The sequence below is a fragment of the Python bivittatus genome, unplaced genomic scaffold, assembly GCF_059951505.1.
Source record: "Python bivittatus isolate LINGU-HERP-01145 unplaced genomic scaffold, Pbiv_v1 ctg000200_np1212, whole genome shotgun sequence".
Lineage (NCBI taxonomy): Eukaryota > Metazoa > Chordata > Lepidosauria > Squamata > Pythonidae > Python > Python bivittatus.
Genome location: NW_028277040.1, coordinates 7366811 through 7385394, shown reverse-complemented (window position 1 = coordinate 7385394; position 18584 = coordinate 7366811). Strand labels below are relative to the sequence as shown.

Here is an 18584-nt window from a genome sequence, read left to right as displayed (position 1 = left end):
GTCAATGTTATCACTTACTGGGAGACTTTCATGCCTTCGTGGTGACTCTTACAGGGTTGTCTTGCCATATATAACAGACACTGAGAAAAAGGAAAAATAAGTTTATTTTAAAAATTCAATATACTCACAAAAGTATACCATCCTGCCCTTTTCTCAAGCCCTGCTATGCCATCACAGGAGGCAGGGTGTTCTTGGGAAGGATGAGCGAAGAACGCCGGGAATGTAACACAAGAGTGTGTACTCCCAGCAGGATCACTCAAGACATGAAGGTCATTACAGCTGCCGAGGTAAAGCAAGCAGGCCCCTAATATTGGGTAGCAGCAACATCACAAGATGCTGAAGGCTGATGATCATTTTGGTAACAATGGCAAAGGCATCAATTCATACCATGCGGGAGAAGGCAAGGGTAAACCACTCCTGTATTTTACCAAGCAAACCACATGGATAGATAAGATAAAGTGATCGACAATATAGTGTTGGATGATGGGCCCCTCAGGTCAGATGGTACTCAATATGCTACTGAGGAAGAGCTAAGAATCTTTGGAGTACTAATGGTGTTTATGAAGCGATTAGTGTAAAGCCTTTGGAATGTTTAGTTGCTGACGTTGCCATGCAGGAAAAGAAAATTTGAAGCTGCAAAGATAGAGTTACAGTGGGAACATGGAACATAAGAAGCACAAGCATGGGAAAGCTCAGCGCCGTAAAGATTAAATGAACGGACTACAGATTGACATCTTAGACATCTGCAAATTGAAATGGACAGAAATTGGGCACTTTGAGTCAAAAGATTATATTGGTTATTATTCAGGACACAAAAAATAAAGAAGGAACAGTGTTGATTTTATCATCAGGAAGGATATAGTGTAGCAATGTGCTTGGGTACAATGCAGTCAGTGACCAAGTATTATTGATTACACTTTCCAGGCAATCCTTTAATGCAATGATTATTCAAATATATGCTCCAGTCACTGATGCAGAAGAGGTGGTTAATGAGTTTTATGGTCAAGGTCAGTCTGAAATTGGCAGAACATGCAAGCAAGTTGTGCTGCCTGTGGTTGGAAAATGGAATATCGAAGTTGGAAAAAGTAACAAAGAAAACATAGTTTGAATGTATGGTTTAGGAAACAGAAATGAAGCAGGAGAACAACTTATCAGTTTCTTCCAATCCAATTATTTCATTATTGACACAGCCTTCAAACAACCAAAATAACATCTCTGTATCTGGACCTCACCAGATGGAATATACTGTACAGAAATCAAATTGACTACATTATTGGTACAAGGAGTGGAAGTGCTCAGTTATAGCAGCAAAGACATGGCCAAGATGTGATTGTGGAACAGATCACAAACTGCTCATGTGCAAGTTGCAAGTCAGCTAAAATGGAAGAAGAAAGCCAACCAATTTCCACAACATGACCTTGAAATCCATGGATGAAAACCATGAAATCCACCAATTTCAAGGAGAACATCAGGAATTATTTTAAATTCCTGAACCTCATTGACTGGGAACAAGAGGAACCTTAAAGAGGTTGTTAAGGATGAATGTGAAAAAAGACTGCCAAAGATGAAGAAACAGAAGAAAGCAAACTGGATGTCAGAACAAACAGTGAAATTGCCAAGAAGAGAAGAGAAGCCGAAGCCAAAGCCAAAAAAAGTAAAGGTTTCAAGGAGTTTAACAAAGAATTTCAGAGAGCTGTTAGAAAAGAGAAGAAATAATATTACTAATTTTTGTTGGAGAAATTTTTTACAGATTAAAAGCAATACACACGGAAAAAAGAAAAAGCAAAGTAAGAAAAAGTGATAAGTTAATAAGTAAGAAATAAAAAAGAAGATAGAAAGAAAAGGAAAGGAAAAGATAGAAAGAAGCGGCTTCTAATCTTCTTTACAGCAGTTACAAATACATTTATATTTTATCCTCTTCTCTATACAGTTACTGTATATCGTGGCTCACTTCTCCCCATATTCCACCCTTTCTAATCATCAAACCTGTAAGTCACAATTTCATTTTTTTCCATTTTCAGCAAAAAGTCCATAGAAGGTTTCCAGTCACTCATAAATGTAATTATTGTCTTTTCTCTAATCAAACAAGTCAATTTTGCCGCCAGCTGTTTTTGTATGTGTGCATCTGGAGTCAGGAACAGCTTTTGAAGTAGCTGCATGAACCTTGCAAAAGACATGGCTGCTTTAATGATTTGAAGAGAAATGCCTCATACACCCTCCTGCGTATTTCAAGACTTCATTTGGATGCTTTGCACAGCCCCAGTGTTAACCTAATCTTATTTGTTTGGATTTGGCTTTATGCAATGAATAACCCTCAATAACTGTAGCTATGGGGGTTTATTCATGGCTTATGGCTTAATGTGTTCTATGAACACAGCCAGTTGTGCTTTATTCAATATAGGTTACAACAGTAAGATTTCCTCTTCCACTTGTTCATAGTTAAATTAAGCTGTACTGCTATTACCCTCTATTTGGGAGCAAGTCCTATCAAACTTAATGACATTCACTTCTAAGCAGATTTATATAAGACTGAGTCATCAAAACAGAGTGGTTGAACTCCGCTTCTTGATGGTCTTTAATTCAGATCTCAAAAAAGAGGGTTAAAACCATTAGTATAAAAAAGGAAAATATCGTTTGGATCTGTCTTCAGAGACAAAAACCAGGATGTCTTCTCATTCAAGTTCTCATTCAAGTTTCTTGGCAGGATTTCACATTTCCAAATGTGCTAGAGGGTACTGTTGACCCACATCATAATATGGGAGTTCATCACAGGCTTATTTATTTGTGTACTTACTTATGTACTTACTGTGTTTAATATAAGTTCAGACTCAGAAAACAATTACTGGTGGTTTACATAATAAAAAACATAAAAATACAATAAAATACTGTAAACCAATATAAGCCCAATTCTACCATAATACAATGCATTTAGCCAATTTGGTGTAGTGGTTAAGGCAGCAGGCTAGAAACCAGGAGACCTAGTACCACCTTGAGCATGAAGCCAACTGGATGATCTTGGGCCAATCACTCTCTCCCAGCCCTGGGAAGAAGCAGGCAAGGGCAAACCACTTCTGAAAAACCTTGCCAAGAAAATCACAGGGACTCATCCAGGCAGTCGCCAGGAGTCAACCCTGACTCAAAAGCATACATACAATCCATTTATCACTATCCTGGGTTCATTATGCACACTATTGTTCTAACATATTCTGTTTTGTTTTCTCAGCTTGGCAAAAAGGAACATGGAAGAAAATAAGCTGAGTGCACCAGCATGAAACTCATTAGTGCACAGGTTCTTTAAGTCCCAATTCTGAGCTCAAAGTGATGATCTGAATGTACAATTTATTTGCTTTGACATTTGATGTATTCGCTCCTCCAGGCATTACAGACGAAGGGCTACTTGGATAGGAACGATATGAAAGGAGGTCTGTAAAGCAGGTGTGATCCTTTCAGTGTTGTTGGACTACCACTCCCATGATTCAGTCTGGTTAAGGCTGATGGGATTAGAAGCCAACAACACCTGGAGGATTACAGGTTCCTTGTTTCCTGCTGTAAAAATTCATACATCTATTGAAAGAATGAAAATCTTTGCAAACTTGGGGTGGCAAGGGAGAAGCATACAGTACACCAAAGGATTTTCAAATAAATATATAAAACTAGTTAGCATTTACTAAAAGTAGCTGTGATTTCAGGAGAGAATTAATTAAATTGCATAAGAAATATTCCTAATAGGATTTACATTATCAGATTGCTTAATTAGTTCTAGCTTTTAGTTATGAATAATGACCTTCTGTGAAGGGAAGCAGAGAAACGACTGTTTATTTAAATAGTAATCATTTGAATTTCTGTGACTGACTCCTAGGGAGAGGGAGTCATGATTCCTGCTGTTTTCTAAGAAGGATGACCAAGTTCCAGCAATCATACAGCTAATAAGTCTGAAGTTAATCTGATATGGCAGTTTGCCTTTGTGGTGCAAAACCAATTTCACGTCATTGTCAAGGACAGGCTATGTTCCCATATGGGTGTGTGTGTGTGCATAGGTGAGTATGCTGCACAAGAACCCAGTCATTTCTCAGTGCCAGAGGGTTTATTAAGTATGCCAATGCATAATTACTGATATTCTCATAAATTAAGCTGGCTAGATTTTAACACGCACACACACATCATAATAAGGGAGACCAAACAAATCAGACTTTACGACAAGTTCCCTAGAGATAGAGAAACAGCATTTTCAAAACATTTGAAGGAGCCAAGTTAACATACGGTACTAGAAATCATTTTCTGTGTTGCCCTAGGAGAGGTATGGAAATTAAATTTCTTTTTCCATATGGATCATACCAAAACTGAGTGTAGTCAAGCTCCTGCTCCTGCTTATTACTAATTTGTGCAATAGCTGAATCCCTACTAAATTTGTTTAGCAAAACCAAGATGCAATATGCAGAAAGTGGGAATTAATAAACCTATTAAAAGACAATGAATGAAGGAAGCTGAACTTTTGTACAAAACAGAATTGGATGCTTGTTTACATCAGTTTTGGTGATATGGAGGGCAAACAACACACATGGGAAAGTGTATGTAGAATCACCACTGACTGTTTGTCTTTCTTTTTATTTCTTTCTTTTACGTGTGCAAGGGACCATTTGCCTCTTTCAGAAGCAAAGGTCAAAGTGCTAAAATCAGGGGTTCTGTGAGGGTAAGATCTGGAGGCAAAGACCATCAGAATGGCCAGGGACCTTGCATCCATCATAAGATTAGGCTACCACCTGAAATGAAAAATACATATCATTACTGAACACCCCCTCCTCTAATACCATTTAACCCAGGATTTTAAATTAGCACTATCTAATAAATTAATTATTAATTAAAATTAAAATAAATTATTAATTATTGATTTTATTTATTTATTAAATCTAATAAATTTAAATTAGCACTATTGGGAATTCAAATCTAGCACTATCTAGAGAAAGACACTTGCTCCTTGGGAGGAAAGCTATGGCAAACCTAGACAACATATTAAAAAGCAGAGACATCACCTTGCTGACAAAGATCTGCATAATCAAAGCTGTGGTTTTTCCAGTAGCAATGTATGGCTATGAGAGCTGGACCATAAGGAAGGCTGAACGCCGAAGAATTGATGCCTTTGAATTTATTTATTTATTTATTTATTTATTTATTTATTTATTTATTGAATTTATCTCTGCCCATCTCCCCGTAATGGGGGACTCTTTTAGTTATGAATTGGAATTATTTAGTTAGTTAGTTATTTAGTTATGAATTGGAATTGTAGTGCTGGAGGAGATTCTTAGGAGTTCCTTGGACTGCTAGAAGGTCAAACCAGTCAATCCTAAAGGAAATCAACCCTGACTGCTCATTTGAAGGATTGATACTGAAGCTCAAGCTCAGATACTTTGGCCACCTAATGTGAAGAGAAGACTCTTTGGAAAAGACCCTGATGCTGGGAAAGATGGAAGGCAAAAGGAGAAGGGGACGGCAGAGGATGAGATGGTTAGATAGCATCACCGAAGCAGTGAACATGAAACTGAGCAAACTCCAGGAGGCAGTGAAGGATAGGAAAGCCTGGCGTGATATGGTTCATGGGGTCATGAAGAGTCGGATACGACTTACTGACTGAACAACAAGAAGAGAGATGAAAGAGCCTGAACCCTGATCCGGAATTTCAGTACCATGTCATCAACCAGCAGAAAGGTCAGCCAAAAACAGTATATTTAAAACAGGTTTAATATTTCTCAGTTATGTTCCACTTATAACCATTCTTTCTTGGAAGAAAAGGAATGCTGATTGAGGATGGCATGGGAGGGAAACATCTATTTACTAAGAAATCAGAATACAGAGCATACCTTTCCAGTATTCCAAAGTTAGTGCTAATATTTAATGGATGGATGGATGGATGGATGGATGGAAGGAAGGAAGGAAGGAAGGAAGGAAGGAAGGAAGGAAGGAAGGAAGGAAGGAAGGAAGGGGCAGTGATTGTGTAACAGAAAATAGTATCTTGTCTCAGTACTGAAAAAAATTACATGAATATTTGACAATGCCCAACTTGTGGTATTTGCAAACATGGCTATATAAGCTGCTTGGAATTTACTTGGGAAAATGCTTAATGCTTCAACCTAAGTATAAAAGACCAAAGAAAATCTGGTGGGGGGGGGGTTGGAATGGAGATGGTCTTTCTGGAAGGAACAGGATTTCAGTATCTGTGTTGCATGCCTGCCATTACAAATGCTCTTCCACTAAGGAAGCCTGAACGATTTCACTTCTAAACATCAGGGAATTGTGAATAAGAGTGCTTTCACTAACATCAAAACTGAGAAAACACATATGGCTTTGCACGCAAGAGGAAGTAATGAGGAGCAGAGGTGTGATTTGTGCATCTAGAGTGTGATGTCTAAAGAGGGAATTCACACGACTTCCCTGCAGTGAGACGGACTGGCGCCTTGCACAGAAACACCTCACATCTCTCAACAAGTTTCTTCTTAAGGTGTTAAGCTAAATTCCAAAAAGCTGATGCCAGTCATTCAGCTTCCTGTTAATACCTGAAGCTACTCTGAGATAAACTCCTGAATTCAGATTCCTTCATTGCTACCAAATAAGGACATTATGGTAATTTTTCTATAAAAAATACAGCTTTTTCTTTATCCCTAAAACAATTACTCTGAAACATCCATGCTTTACTTCTCCAGCTGGAACACATATAGCAGCAAGGTTAATATTACCTGAAAGCAAGCAGTGGAGCATCCTAGCAGTTATATTCCTAATGGGCACCAATTTTTACAACTTTTGACAGCTTAGTTACATAAATTGCATAATTTCTAATTAGGTATATCAGGGGTGGGCAACTGTTTTATCTGAATATAACATGATGCAGGGGAAGGAACCAGGCACGGTCTGGGGATGGTTAAGGTCAAGATTCACTTACATACATACAGGTAGTCCTCACTTCCAACCACAATTGGGACTGGCAACTCCATCACTAAGTGCTGCAGTCACTAAGTGAAAAGTCATATGACTGTGCTGGACTTATGACATCACTTCTGCTTCCATCATTAAGTGAATCACCACGGTCATTAAGCAAGACATCACAGGACCGCGACTTGCAATTTCACTTCTGCACTTCCATTAATTTTGCTTCTTGTAAAGCAGTTATGATCGTGGGACACTGCGATGGTTGTAAATGTGCACTGGTTGTAAAACACCCGAATGGCAATCATGTGACCACAGGACACTGCAGTGGCCATAAATGTGAGGATTGGGTCACAAAACTGTTTTTTCAACTGTTATAACTTCAAACAGTCACTAAACAAGGCAGTCAGTAAGTGAAGACTACCTGTACCCACTTCCCCATCATCTGTTTAACTTTCCACTTTTCTCCATGATCCAGATGAATTATTTATCAAGGTTAGCCCTTTCCTTTCTCTGCTTGAGCAGAGGGGTGTATTGACAATAGGCATCTTATTCTTGGTATATAATATTCAAACTATTGTTTAACTAAAACCTGAAACATAAAATTTATTCCATGCAAATTATATGCATGTTGTGCATATTTCTGAAGATAACTGTTCAAATTATTTCAACACAATAATCCTCTTGAAGTCCACTGGCGGCACCCCACATTTGATGCAGGCGAGACAGAATTTAAAACAAAGCCACTAGATCTGGGCAGTAGAAAAGTGTTAGCAGTTGCATATATTGTTGCAGCCCAGATCTGGTAGCTCTAGTTTAAAACTCTTTACATGGATTGGGGCTGCTTTGGCCCCCACGCCCCCCCTCAATACACACACACACCATACTTGCAGTAGATTCTGAAAGTAAGTTTTATCTCAAAATTGGGGGGCGCTGCCTGTCAAAAACTGCTTGGACTATGTAGTATCAGATGTACATGTGAGCAACATGTTCTTATTTATAGCATCTAAGATAGTAGCTTTCTATCTATTCAACTTTACATTCTTTGACAATTCAATCTCCCAAATAACTTACATATTTTGGGAACAGTTTATTGAAATATAATCCTTCACTGAAAGGTATGTTCTATCATGTTCAACGAAGCTTATCCTCTAGTGTGTTCAGACTGCACCATAATCAAACTTACACTTCTTTACTCAAAATAAGTTCCACTGAATTCAACAGACTTAATCCTATGGGTTAGTATCTAGAGACTAAATCGGGGAAAGGTTTTTTTTTTCCTTATCAGTAGGCAGGCGTAGGAGGTAGATACAGGGCAGCAAAGAATACATGAACAATGGGTAAAGTTATTGCAACTTCGCGATCCTTTCCGTTGGCTGTGCAATCCATGGAAATCCCATGCAGCATTAGATAAATAGCCCTTTTCTTCACTTTAGGAGAACGGTGAATTTCCCTTCCTTTAGAAGATTACTTGTGAAAAATATCCACTCAAATATGGGCACTATCTTGGGAGTATCAGCTCTTTACTGTTTCTTTATCGCAAAGCGTTGGCGGCATCTACGCCCACCTCTCCTCTTTCGGGCGCCTCGCTCCTCTCCCGCCCCCACCGTGTTGGACCCCGTCCCGATGGCTTCACTCTCCAGGAATGCACACGCTTCGGACTATCAAGCGGGATAAGGCCTTTCTCGTCGTCAGGGCCCACCCGGCGAAGATAAAAAGCCTGGAATCAGGAACGTCCGTCTAAGAAGTCGCGGCAGATAAAAGCATTATTCCCAAGGCAGCGGCGCAGAGTTTTCGGGGGGGGGGGCGATCGGTCTTCAAGCCCGAGCTAGACCGCAGCTTTGCTTTCCTCCAGCCTCCGTGCAACCTGCAAAGGAGGCCCAACTTGCTTCTTTTGTGAGAACGGCCCGGAGGGGACTTCCCAGAAACGCCGCGCTCCCCTCCCACTTTTCTCCAGTGCGGGCATGGAGGGAGCCCCTCCTCCCTGGCAGACAAGGCTTGGGCAATATGGATTTCCATGTCGCCCCCCGCGGCGCCCCTCGCCGGAGCCGAGGACGCCTCCTCGCCACCCCATTGCAAGCACAGGAAATTGCTCTTCAGGAGATCAAGGCTTCCAGGCATGTGCCCCGCAAACGATCGTTTCCGAGGGGAGTCGCCTTTCTCCCGCCGCCTCTCCCAGCCAGTGGAGAGGAGCGCGAGCGCCAGCCCCAGCCCAAGCCCAGCGCCTCCCCGGCTCCCGGGCGCCTTTTCCTCCCAGCTGCCTCCTAAACGCTCAGTTACGGGGGTGATTAGTGGTCGCAGCGGGGCGTTCCGAGAAGAAAGGCTCGGAAGGCGCCCTGGCAGCGGTTGCCAGGAAACCAGGACCTGCGAACGCGCCACTCCGGGAGCTAAGAAGGCAAACCCGAAAGCCCGGGCCGAGCGTTCCGCGCGTGCGGGGAGCAGACGCAGAAGATTAGCTCTCGCAGCTCCCGAGGGGCTTCCCCGTACCTCAGATGATCCGGGAAGGGGCTAGCCTAACGAGGGTTTAAGCAGAGAGCGGGCACCGCTAGCCTTTGCCCCGTAACCCGGGAATCAGGCCTTTTGGGTTCAGTGGAGCCGCCTTCTTAAGGCCTGGATAGGATTGCGCGGGAAAGTGCAGAGTGCTTTACTCGGGTTGTCTAGTCTCCCTTGCAGTAGTAATGCTTTCAACAGCTGTAGCTTGCTGCATTCCTGCCCTCTTGCTTCTAACCCTTGAAACCCTTAGCACATACCTGGGCAAATTAGGGCTATCAGATCTGGCTGGAAAAATGCAGATGGCCACAAAGAGGGGTTTTCTAGGGATGCCCAGGATGGAACTTAGTTTTTCTTTTGGATTTCAAGTAAACTACTGCGCTCCAGATTCCTGCTACACCTCAGATCTGCTGCGGTTCAGCCAAAATGGAGTCTGGAGGGATCCCAAAATGCTTTTACAATGCATGCTGGAACTGGGCTTGTGGTGGGTGGCTTCTACCTTGATCCTACTAGAGTCTTTGCCAAGTTTTCACTCTGCATTGGTTTCACAGATCCTGTCATTGTTCCCCACCCCCACTCCCCAATGCAAGGTTTCTTCTAGGAAAGCTAGGGCTGAGGCTGAGAGTTGGTCTCCCCTCCCCACCTCTTGCGGTTCCTCCTTGCTGCAGCTTTAGAATATGAAGTGCAGCAGGCAGGCTGAATGGTGGCTGTGCGCCTAGCCTTGCTTCAAGGTGCCATCAGAGCTAGGGCCTGCTTCTGTTGTACTGCCACAGTCCTGCTATAGCTTTAGTAACATAAGCATGGCTCCACCGTGGTCTCTCAGCCTGCCCTATCCAGAACATCATTCAGCCCATAGGCCATGAGCTTGAGACCCTTGCCCTAGAGAATACCTTCAGATGTCGTTCACCTCCAGCACCCCTTATCATTGGCCATTCTGGGTGGGGTTGTCTGTTGAAAGTTCAATTCACCTCTGCAACCTTCACTCTTGCAGTGAGCTAGAATCTGCTCTTTGAGTCTCTTAGTAATGAGCACCCTTTTCCCAAGACATTGTTCACACAGACATGTTTAGGATTAGATAGTTTAACTTGCCTAAAAAAAAAGTAATTGTGACCAAAAAAATATTCAAGGTAAGTAAGAATAATCATTTGTAACCATGGCATTTCCACTGAGCCCATTTCTTTATTTTCTCATTTTTAACTCTCAGCTGAAACACTGCTGCCTTGTGACTGAAAACTTCTTTGCCCTCATTTCACTCTCCCTTGTAAACCATCACTGAGAAAAAGATCAATTTTTAATCTTATTGGAAGAAAGTTTCTTTTAAAAACTGATGTGAACTAAGACAATTTTATCAGTTCCATATTTCCTGCATTAGCAGAAGTTGGACCAGGTGACCCTTGAGATCATCTGTCAGCTCGTGTACAGGTAGTCCCCGTTCAGGCAAGACCTCACCTGGCCAGCCAGGGGTAGAGATGTAGAGCGGAGCATCATCAGCTAATTAGCCCTTTTTTAAAGACAAAAAACCTTTGCCTTTCTTGAAAGTATTTTTACTGGAATTTCATAACGTTCTGTATCTTCTGCACTGTCACATAAAAACAGAAATCATGAATATACCGAGCTATAAGAAATTCCAAATGAAATTTTGGAATGACACAGGGTTGCAGTGAATTGTGTTTAGCCATATAGTCTAAAGCTGTAATCTTTTCAAAATGTTTTATGAGTCTTACCCAATTCCAAACTAATAAAATCATGCTTTTAGTAAAACTGGTTTGCTTTTCTGAAAGCCAGTTAAGAGTAATAAGGATAAGAATGTCTAAACATCCCACTTTATATTCCACAGAACTGAGTTTTAGGGTCAAAATACATTAGATGTGAGATGTGTTTTTGTGTGTGTGTGTTTGCAGTTAAAAAAAAAAATGAAATAGGTGCTGTAGAGGCCGAACAAGCACTTTAATGGACATGGAAATCTGGAAAAGATGTTTAAGGCAAGCATCCTTAGGTGACCATTCCTGCCATAAATCCAAGGATCTTTTTAGCCACTGGTTGGGTTTACCTGTAGCAGTAAGCCACAATCACTAGGTTTAACGTGCTATGCTAAAGCCAAGCCCATTACATTATGGCTTATGACAATGTGTAAACTCAACCACAGAAAGAGATAGCAACATTATGATATGTATTAAGGACAAAGATCTCACTGGAGCCAGAAGAGAGATGGCTCAAAGACAGAGCACATGGACTTGATATAGGAAATCTCAGCCTTCAAGCAGAGTGCTACAGTGAAGATCTCAGTGCACTTCCACAGCTGGTGTTTGGGCTGCTCCCAGTTTGGCACCTCTGTGTACCTCTATGATGCCAGACCGTCATCTGTGTTCAGCAGGTGAGTTCACTTGTTTCCGACTCAGCTGTGGTGCTTCCCAAAGTGGCAGTGAATCTGATTTTTCTATTAGTGTTGGATCTCTCTGGTCATTTTCCCATTGGTGAGAATTCTTGCCTCAGCCCACCTGAGCTCCCCCAAACTTGTAGAGCAGTTAGGCTGCCATAGCTTGGCACCAGCATTTCACCAGTTAGGACATCCATGGTGGGGGTGGTAAAAAAGTCAAGATGGCTGCCATGACTTCATTATTGAGGTCACTACCTTGACTTCAATGGCTACCCTTGCAGATGCCCCTGTTATCAGCTCTTTATAAAGTGGGATGGTGCCTTGATGAGTTTTCAACCGCCTCATTACTGACATAGCAACCCCTCAGATTTTTTTTAAAGATCGCCAGAGAAATGAGCACATGAACTAAAAATGTGGACAGAAAGCAGGCCCTCGATGGTGTGTGTTTTATGGTATACAACTAACACTCATAAAAAGAGATGTCAGTTGAAGTGAAACAAGAATACCAATAGAGGCGAATAGCCGGGTAATGAAGCATTTGCGAGAAAAAAACTAAGCTCAGAGAACCCCAAGAACTCCACTGAAACAAGAATGCCCGACATAAATGCACAAAAAGTATATAATGTTATATAAAAATACATTTTCGTGGTTTAATTTTTTTTCTTGGTCTGTTGTCCTAGTCTACTCCAGTAGAACAGCTATAAAGATTTGATGCAGGCCCTTCCTTCATTACCCCAATTTCTGAATGTGTAAATGGGAAAGGAGCATTTCTATGCATATTGTGTAGATTTCAGAAATCAAATTCTGATCACACAATAATCCAGACAGTCATTAAAATAGTCCAAGAATTATTTTGTTAGCTTTCCTATCGATCAAATACACGTAATCATATTTTCACAAATCTATTCGTATATAATTCCTTTGTGAATATTTTCTTAAATTGATTTTTGTCTATGTCCAATAGTTTCCTAAACAATTAAGGTTATCAGATTATACGACTCAATTATTTTATCAACTAAGAAGAATGCTTGGAATGTTGGTCTCATGTTCATCAGTTGTGTCGTACCAAAGGTGACCTGTCTCCTCCAACAAAAAACAGAAGCAACAACAACTTAGAATCCCAGGGGATGCTGAAATTGAGATTTATCAAATTAGCTCAACTCACCTCAATTTAATTCCAAAGGGAGCATTTCCAGAATTTAGTTGGGAATTTATTTATTTGTTTGTTTGTTTATTTAATCTCCCCCCAATGGGAGACAATTGTGGACAATTTATTTATTTGTTCATTCATTCATTCATTTATTTAATCTCCCCCCAATGGGGGACAATTGTGAACAATTTATTTATTTGTTCATTCATTCATTCATTTATTTAATCTCCCCCCATCTCCCCCCAATGGGGGACAATTGTGGACAATTTGTTTGTTTGTTCATTCATTCATTTATTTATTTAATCTCCACCCATCTCCCCCCAATGGGGGACAATTGTGGACAATTTCCACAAGGAAACATATGCATTTGTCATATGTTTTTATTTTTATTCAAAAATCCTGCACATCCTTGTTTAAAAGCCTAATTGAACAAAGGATTACAGCCCAAGTACTTTGAGCCTCTGAAATTTTAATACAACACAATCTCATACTGAATTCGACTTTATATTTAATTATGATAAACTTTTAAACAGAGCCCAGATTTAATATGTTAATGTTGCTGAGTTCATTTAATCAAATGAAAGCTCATTTTGCCTTTTACCAGTCAGATCTCTTTGTATAGAATGATGTAACATTCATCTGCATTATAAGGTGGCTTGGATATTTGTAAGTATCTGCAAGACAAGACCTATAAATGCTGAACACTTAGGTAGCAGAGACAAATGCATTGAAGGAGCAGTACTACCAGCACCCCCCACTGTGCAAGCAAAATTTAACACCGTGCTATACAACTTTCTCACATTTTAATAAATATAAGAGTCAAAACTCATACAGAATCTTTGAATTATATATTAGTAATGTCCACATTTCTAGTAGAAACACCTGTTGCAGGATCCTGAAATTTTTTATTATAGTTCTGTTTGTTTATAGTTCTGTAGTTAGCTCTAGAGATAACTCCCAGATTTTCTTCCCTGCAGAAATCACAAATAGTTAAACTGACAGAGAACTAGTTTTGAGTCACAGCATAGATATGAATACAGGTAGTCCTCGTTTAGTGACTGCAATTGGTTCTGACGACTTGGTTAAGTGAAATGGTTGCTAAGTGAACATGTGACTGAGAGAGAAATGCTGTGAAGATCACTGGTTGCTGTTGTCTATTCAGATAAAGTTCTCTCCTATTGTGTCCTGTGCCTGACCTGTTTTTTCTCCCTTTTTTCCCTCCTTGCAGGAGGAGATCATGATCTCTTCCTGAGCTGCTTTTTTCCCAGTGCAGGGCTTCCTAAAAAGGTACTAATGGCTAGTTAACAAGCTCAGTTCTGTGATCTTAATTGATTAGAACCCTCTGGCCTGCTGCAGCTGCTGCTTGAAACTGACCAGACCTTAATCAGTTTCATACTAAAGGCTTTTGTTGTCCTAAATGCAGGCATTGGTTGGAAAATGAATTTTTTATTACTGTTACATTTGCAAACTGTCACTATCTGAGGCAGTTGCTAAATGAGGACTACCTGTATTTAGTCCCATTCAAAATGCATATTTTCTATTTTGCAGGGGGAAGACCTACAGTTGGGGCATCTATTGAGGGGTCAAAAAAGCCAAGATGGTGGCATGCATGATGCACGTGAAAAGGTAGATGGACTTCAATTGTGCACTTGCAGCCATTACCTTGACTTTTTTGACTTCCCTCTACCGAAGTCTTCCCTCTTCCACTCCTGCTTACAATTTAAAGCCTCCAATCATGCTTGCTTAACCTGGTGGTGGTCAATGCATATCATATGCTGTATATCCACAGCATTAAAACATCAAGAACCCCATGCTGCCATAACTGGTGCTAACTGGATTCCCCTTTGACAACCTCACAAGGAGCATTGGACATTGCCAAGTGAGTCATTTGCCTTCTCTTTGCCCTCTTGACAAGATCAGGGTTCAGACATATCAGCTGGAAAGGCTAAATTGGGACTCTGTTTTCTTGAACCTAATTTGGGCGCTGAGCTGAAACTGTTGCCTTCAACATTCAAGAACATTCAGAAACTTTCAAAAGAACAAATATTCATTTAAAAGAGAAGCAATTTATGGTGCAGTGTCTTCAGGTGCCAGTGAAAAAGTTCAGAGGTGAGATGTAAAGGAACATTTGCAATATTTACTCTGCTGTCACCTGGGGTAGTGCCAGTCAGGTCCCCATTATTAGCTATTACCACAATGACCAGAATACAGCAGCTGTTAAGTGTATTCTCAGAATTATTATGTTATTATTATTTATATATGGTGCAAATGTGTTTTTGTGGGTTTATTTTTTTTACAGTAAAGCAGTGAAACATTAATACCCAAGTGAGGTGCCACTGAATCTCAGAATAATATTCACATTTTATCATCTGTGTTTCAAGTGAGATAAACTCAGATGAAGGCCCAGTTTGGTGTAGTGGTTAAGGCACCAGGCTAGAAACTGGAAGATGGTGAGTTCTAGTCCTGCCAGCTGGGTGACCTTGGGCCAGTCACTCTCTCTCAGCCCTAGGAAGCAGGCAATAGCAAACCATTTCTGAAATCTTGCCAGCAAAACTGCAGGGACTTGTCAACACTGACTCAAAGGCACATTAAAAAAAAATTCAAATGGGAATAAGCACAAACCATAGCAATGGGAAGAAAGAGGGCCTGAAAGGCATTTCATGGTTATTATTAAAGTTAACATTTTCATACTGAAAGACTAGGAAGTTAAAATCACACTCAGAAGGAAATGGCATACCACTTTGTATTTTTCCAGGGACACTACATGATTGTGCCAATGAGTCTGATATGATGGAAGTTTTCCATTTTTACTGCCCTTAATCACAGAGGCTCCCAAATCAACTTACAAACTAATAATGGCTTTCAAAGTGGTTCCCAAAGTACAATATAAAAATACAACTTAATGAAATCATGCAGTTTATTAAAGCAGCTGGTAGATTAGAATCCAGCATAAAGATAAACATTAAAAAGAAGAAAATAAAGACCATTCTCATCATTCTTTGTTTTGAACTGGATTTGGTCAGGACAATCAACAGGACTGTTTTTTCAAATAAAGCAGTGTTCCCTCTAACCTAGGATACATAGTCATCCTATTCCTTCACCATATATATGATTTAGAAAAGTGTAAAAGTGGTGGTGGGAGATAGGTCTAGGGAAAACACACAAGGAGGACCATCTCTGGATCAGGTCAGATTTTGCTGATCCACGCCCAGATTCATGGCTTTTCGATCTCTACTTATAAGAAATTAAATGTTTCAGTACATCAAAACTTGGGAGCTCCGGTTCTTTTCAAACGCTCATCTTAAAAAGCTGCCTGCTTGAGGGACCAGATCACCTGTTTGAGGGCTTGTTTGTTTTGTATGTTTTCTAGTGCTGTTTTACTTACTTTGTTGCGTTGAAAGGCCCTGTACAAAATCCAGCTGAAAGTTGCCTGCTGTATTGCTTTGTACACGGCAGCAGGGGAGCTGTTTTGGAAGACTGACATTCAAGTGTGCTTGACAGACTACACTGGCTTTGGCAGTGAAGGCACTTGCATAAGGAAAAGGAGAGCATTTTCCCACCCCCAGAGCAAGATTCATATTTGTTCTCCTGACAATTAGTTGTAAAAGCAAGATTTGGAGGAAGGGATTTTATCTGCTCCAATCCTAACATGAGGATATCAACACTATGGCTTTTGTGAAGAAGAAAAAAAAGGAGACCAGAATCACAGCAGGACAAAATAACAGAATCACAGCAATACAACATCTCTATTGTACAGATGCTCTAACTTACAGAGTACAAAAGGGCTGATGGCTAATTCCAACAGGAGCTACCTGTTCAGCTTCCATTACAATCCACCTTCACCATCCTCTAGCACAATGTTTCTCAACCTCAGGAACTTTAAGATGTATGGACTTCAACTCCTAGAATTCCCCAGCCAGCATATCCATGATCTGTTGGTTAAGGGACTAGATCTCAGTTTCTGCATGGGTTATCATAAACTGCCCAGGGTTCAGTCCTCTGCTAGAACAAGCATCCCACTTGCAGTAAATTCAGACAACTTTTAAGAATTCATTTGAACAGCATCTTCATTTAAAAAAGCAGACATACAAGCAAACAGTATCCAGGCTGACCATCTCTTTCTCTTTCTTGATGCATCAGCTGATTGTGGTTACCTCCAAACTTTTTGCCACTTTCATTTATTATCAGAATATTTTCACCTTATTTTTTCCCCCTTTATTAGCTGTATGCTGACACTCATAACACTATCATGCATGGCCATGGATATGGTTTTGTAGTGTAGGGCTTGCAGACAATGGGCATAGCCACAATGCCCCTTAAGTCATTCCTGTCCTATGTTCATGCCAACATTACTCTAAACTGGCTTTAAAGAATCCTGTCCAGACTGAGACACTTTGGCAACAGCTTGCAAGGTATTCAGTCTGGATTTTTCACAGCATCCAAATGTAATAAACAAACAAACAAACCAGGCTAGGTAACTCCTGGCAGAATCAGAAGAGTAATGAGCATTTATCTGCTCCAAAAAACTCAAGTGCTCTTGCTCTGAGGTAGTCCTTCAAGTCATCATGCTGCCTCTCCCGTTGAAGGATTGAGGGCAGGAGGCAACATCAGCTGAAGCCTAGGAGCCAAGAAGTGGGCTGAAGTGAGAATTCTCACCAGTGGGAACCCCAGTTTTCTAGAAGCTTTGCAGTGTTTCAACAACGCGAATGAAAATACCATTTTTTTCTCTGGGTTATCCTGCAGCTGAATGGGAAATCAATCAGCTTAGCTGCCCAGCAAACATAATACTGTGAAAACAGAGGAGCAGAGTTAATTCTGGAGCAGCACAAAGGGAAGTATTCACTGGCTGCAGGTCATATAAAATGCTTTGATAGTAATAATGAAGAGGAGGAGAGACAATGCGATGTCAAGAGTTGCAAGAGATGGAGGATAATGTTACTTTCTGAATGGCAGGGGGGATTTTGCAGGGCAACAGAGCCTTGAAATTTGATCCTGATCCTTTAAAAAATCTTTCATTTTCTTTCTTCCCTCCCAACATTCCCTCTGCTGTAGTTTAAACAATTTCCTTTTGCTGCCATAGCAACATGGAAACAACCTCAGAGCACAGTGAAATGGATGGCAGTCTTTCACGAATCTTGGGACCAACCAGAACGGGATTAAAAACAACAACAGGACAAACATTACAAAAGTAACCTCAAGGAGAGATGATAATACCAGGCTACGCTTTCCAGTAGCCTTCTCTATTTTTCTAATTCTAGTTTAATACAAAACCACTTCATGGATTAATGTTGCTGTTATTAAATTGAGCTATACTTAATAGCATTGTTAAGCTCTGTCAGATGAGGATGTCCTATAATGAAATATAACTCCGCTTTTAGAAGCAAAGGGGAAGACCCCTGATGTGGCACTGCATTCATCTAAAAATGTCCAGTCTGTCTCTCTTAAGTCGTGGCACTGGGCAGGTGATCAAAAAGAAACAGGAGAAGCTGGAAGTGCATTTTGATCCCCAGGTGAGTTGAGGTTTTAATGCAAAACGTGAGCTGCTAATGTAGGACAGCCTGTGCTTTCCCATCCACCAGTGTGTTGAGTCTCTTACAGCTTCAGATCATCTTGCGCAGCGTCTTAGGATAAAGCCTAAACAAGAATAGGATT

General features: G+C 40.7%; 1 protein-coding gene across 1 annotated transcript in view; it reads left to right on the top strand.

Moving 5' to 3' along the window:
• The first annotated feature begins 18090 nt into the window (after positions 1–18090).
• The window catches only part of KIAA2012 (KIAA2012 ortholog), a 68943-nt gene continuing 68449 nt past the window's right edge, over positions 18091–18584 (top strand). The window contains exon 1 of the mRNA XM_088135813.1: positions 18091–18442. Coding sequence (XP_087991939.1) covers positions 18332–18442 — 111 coding nt within the window. The 5' untranslated portion in view covers positions 18091–18331. The remainder of the gene's footprint in view (positions 18443–18584) is intronic.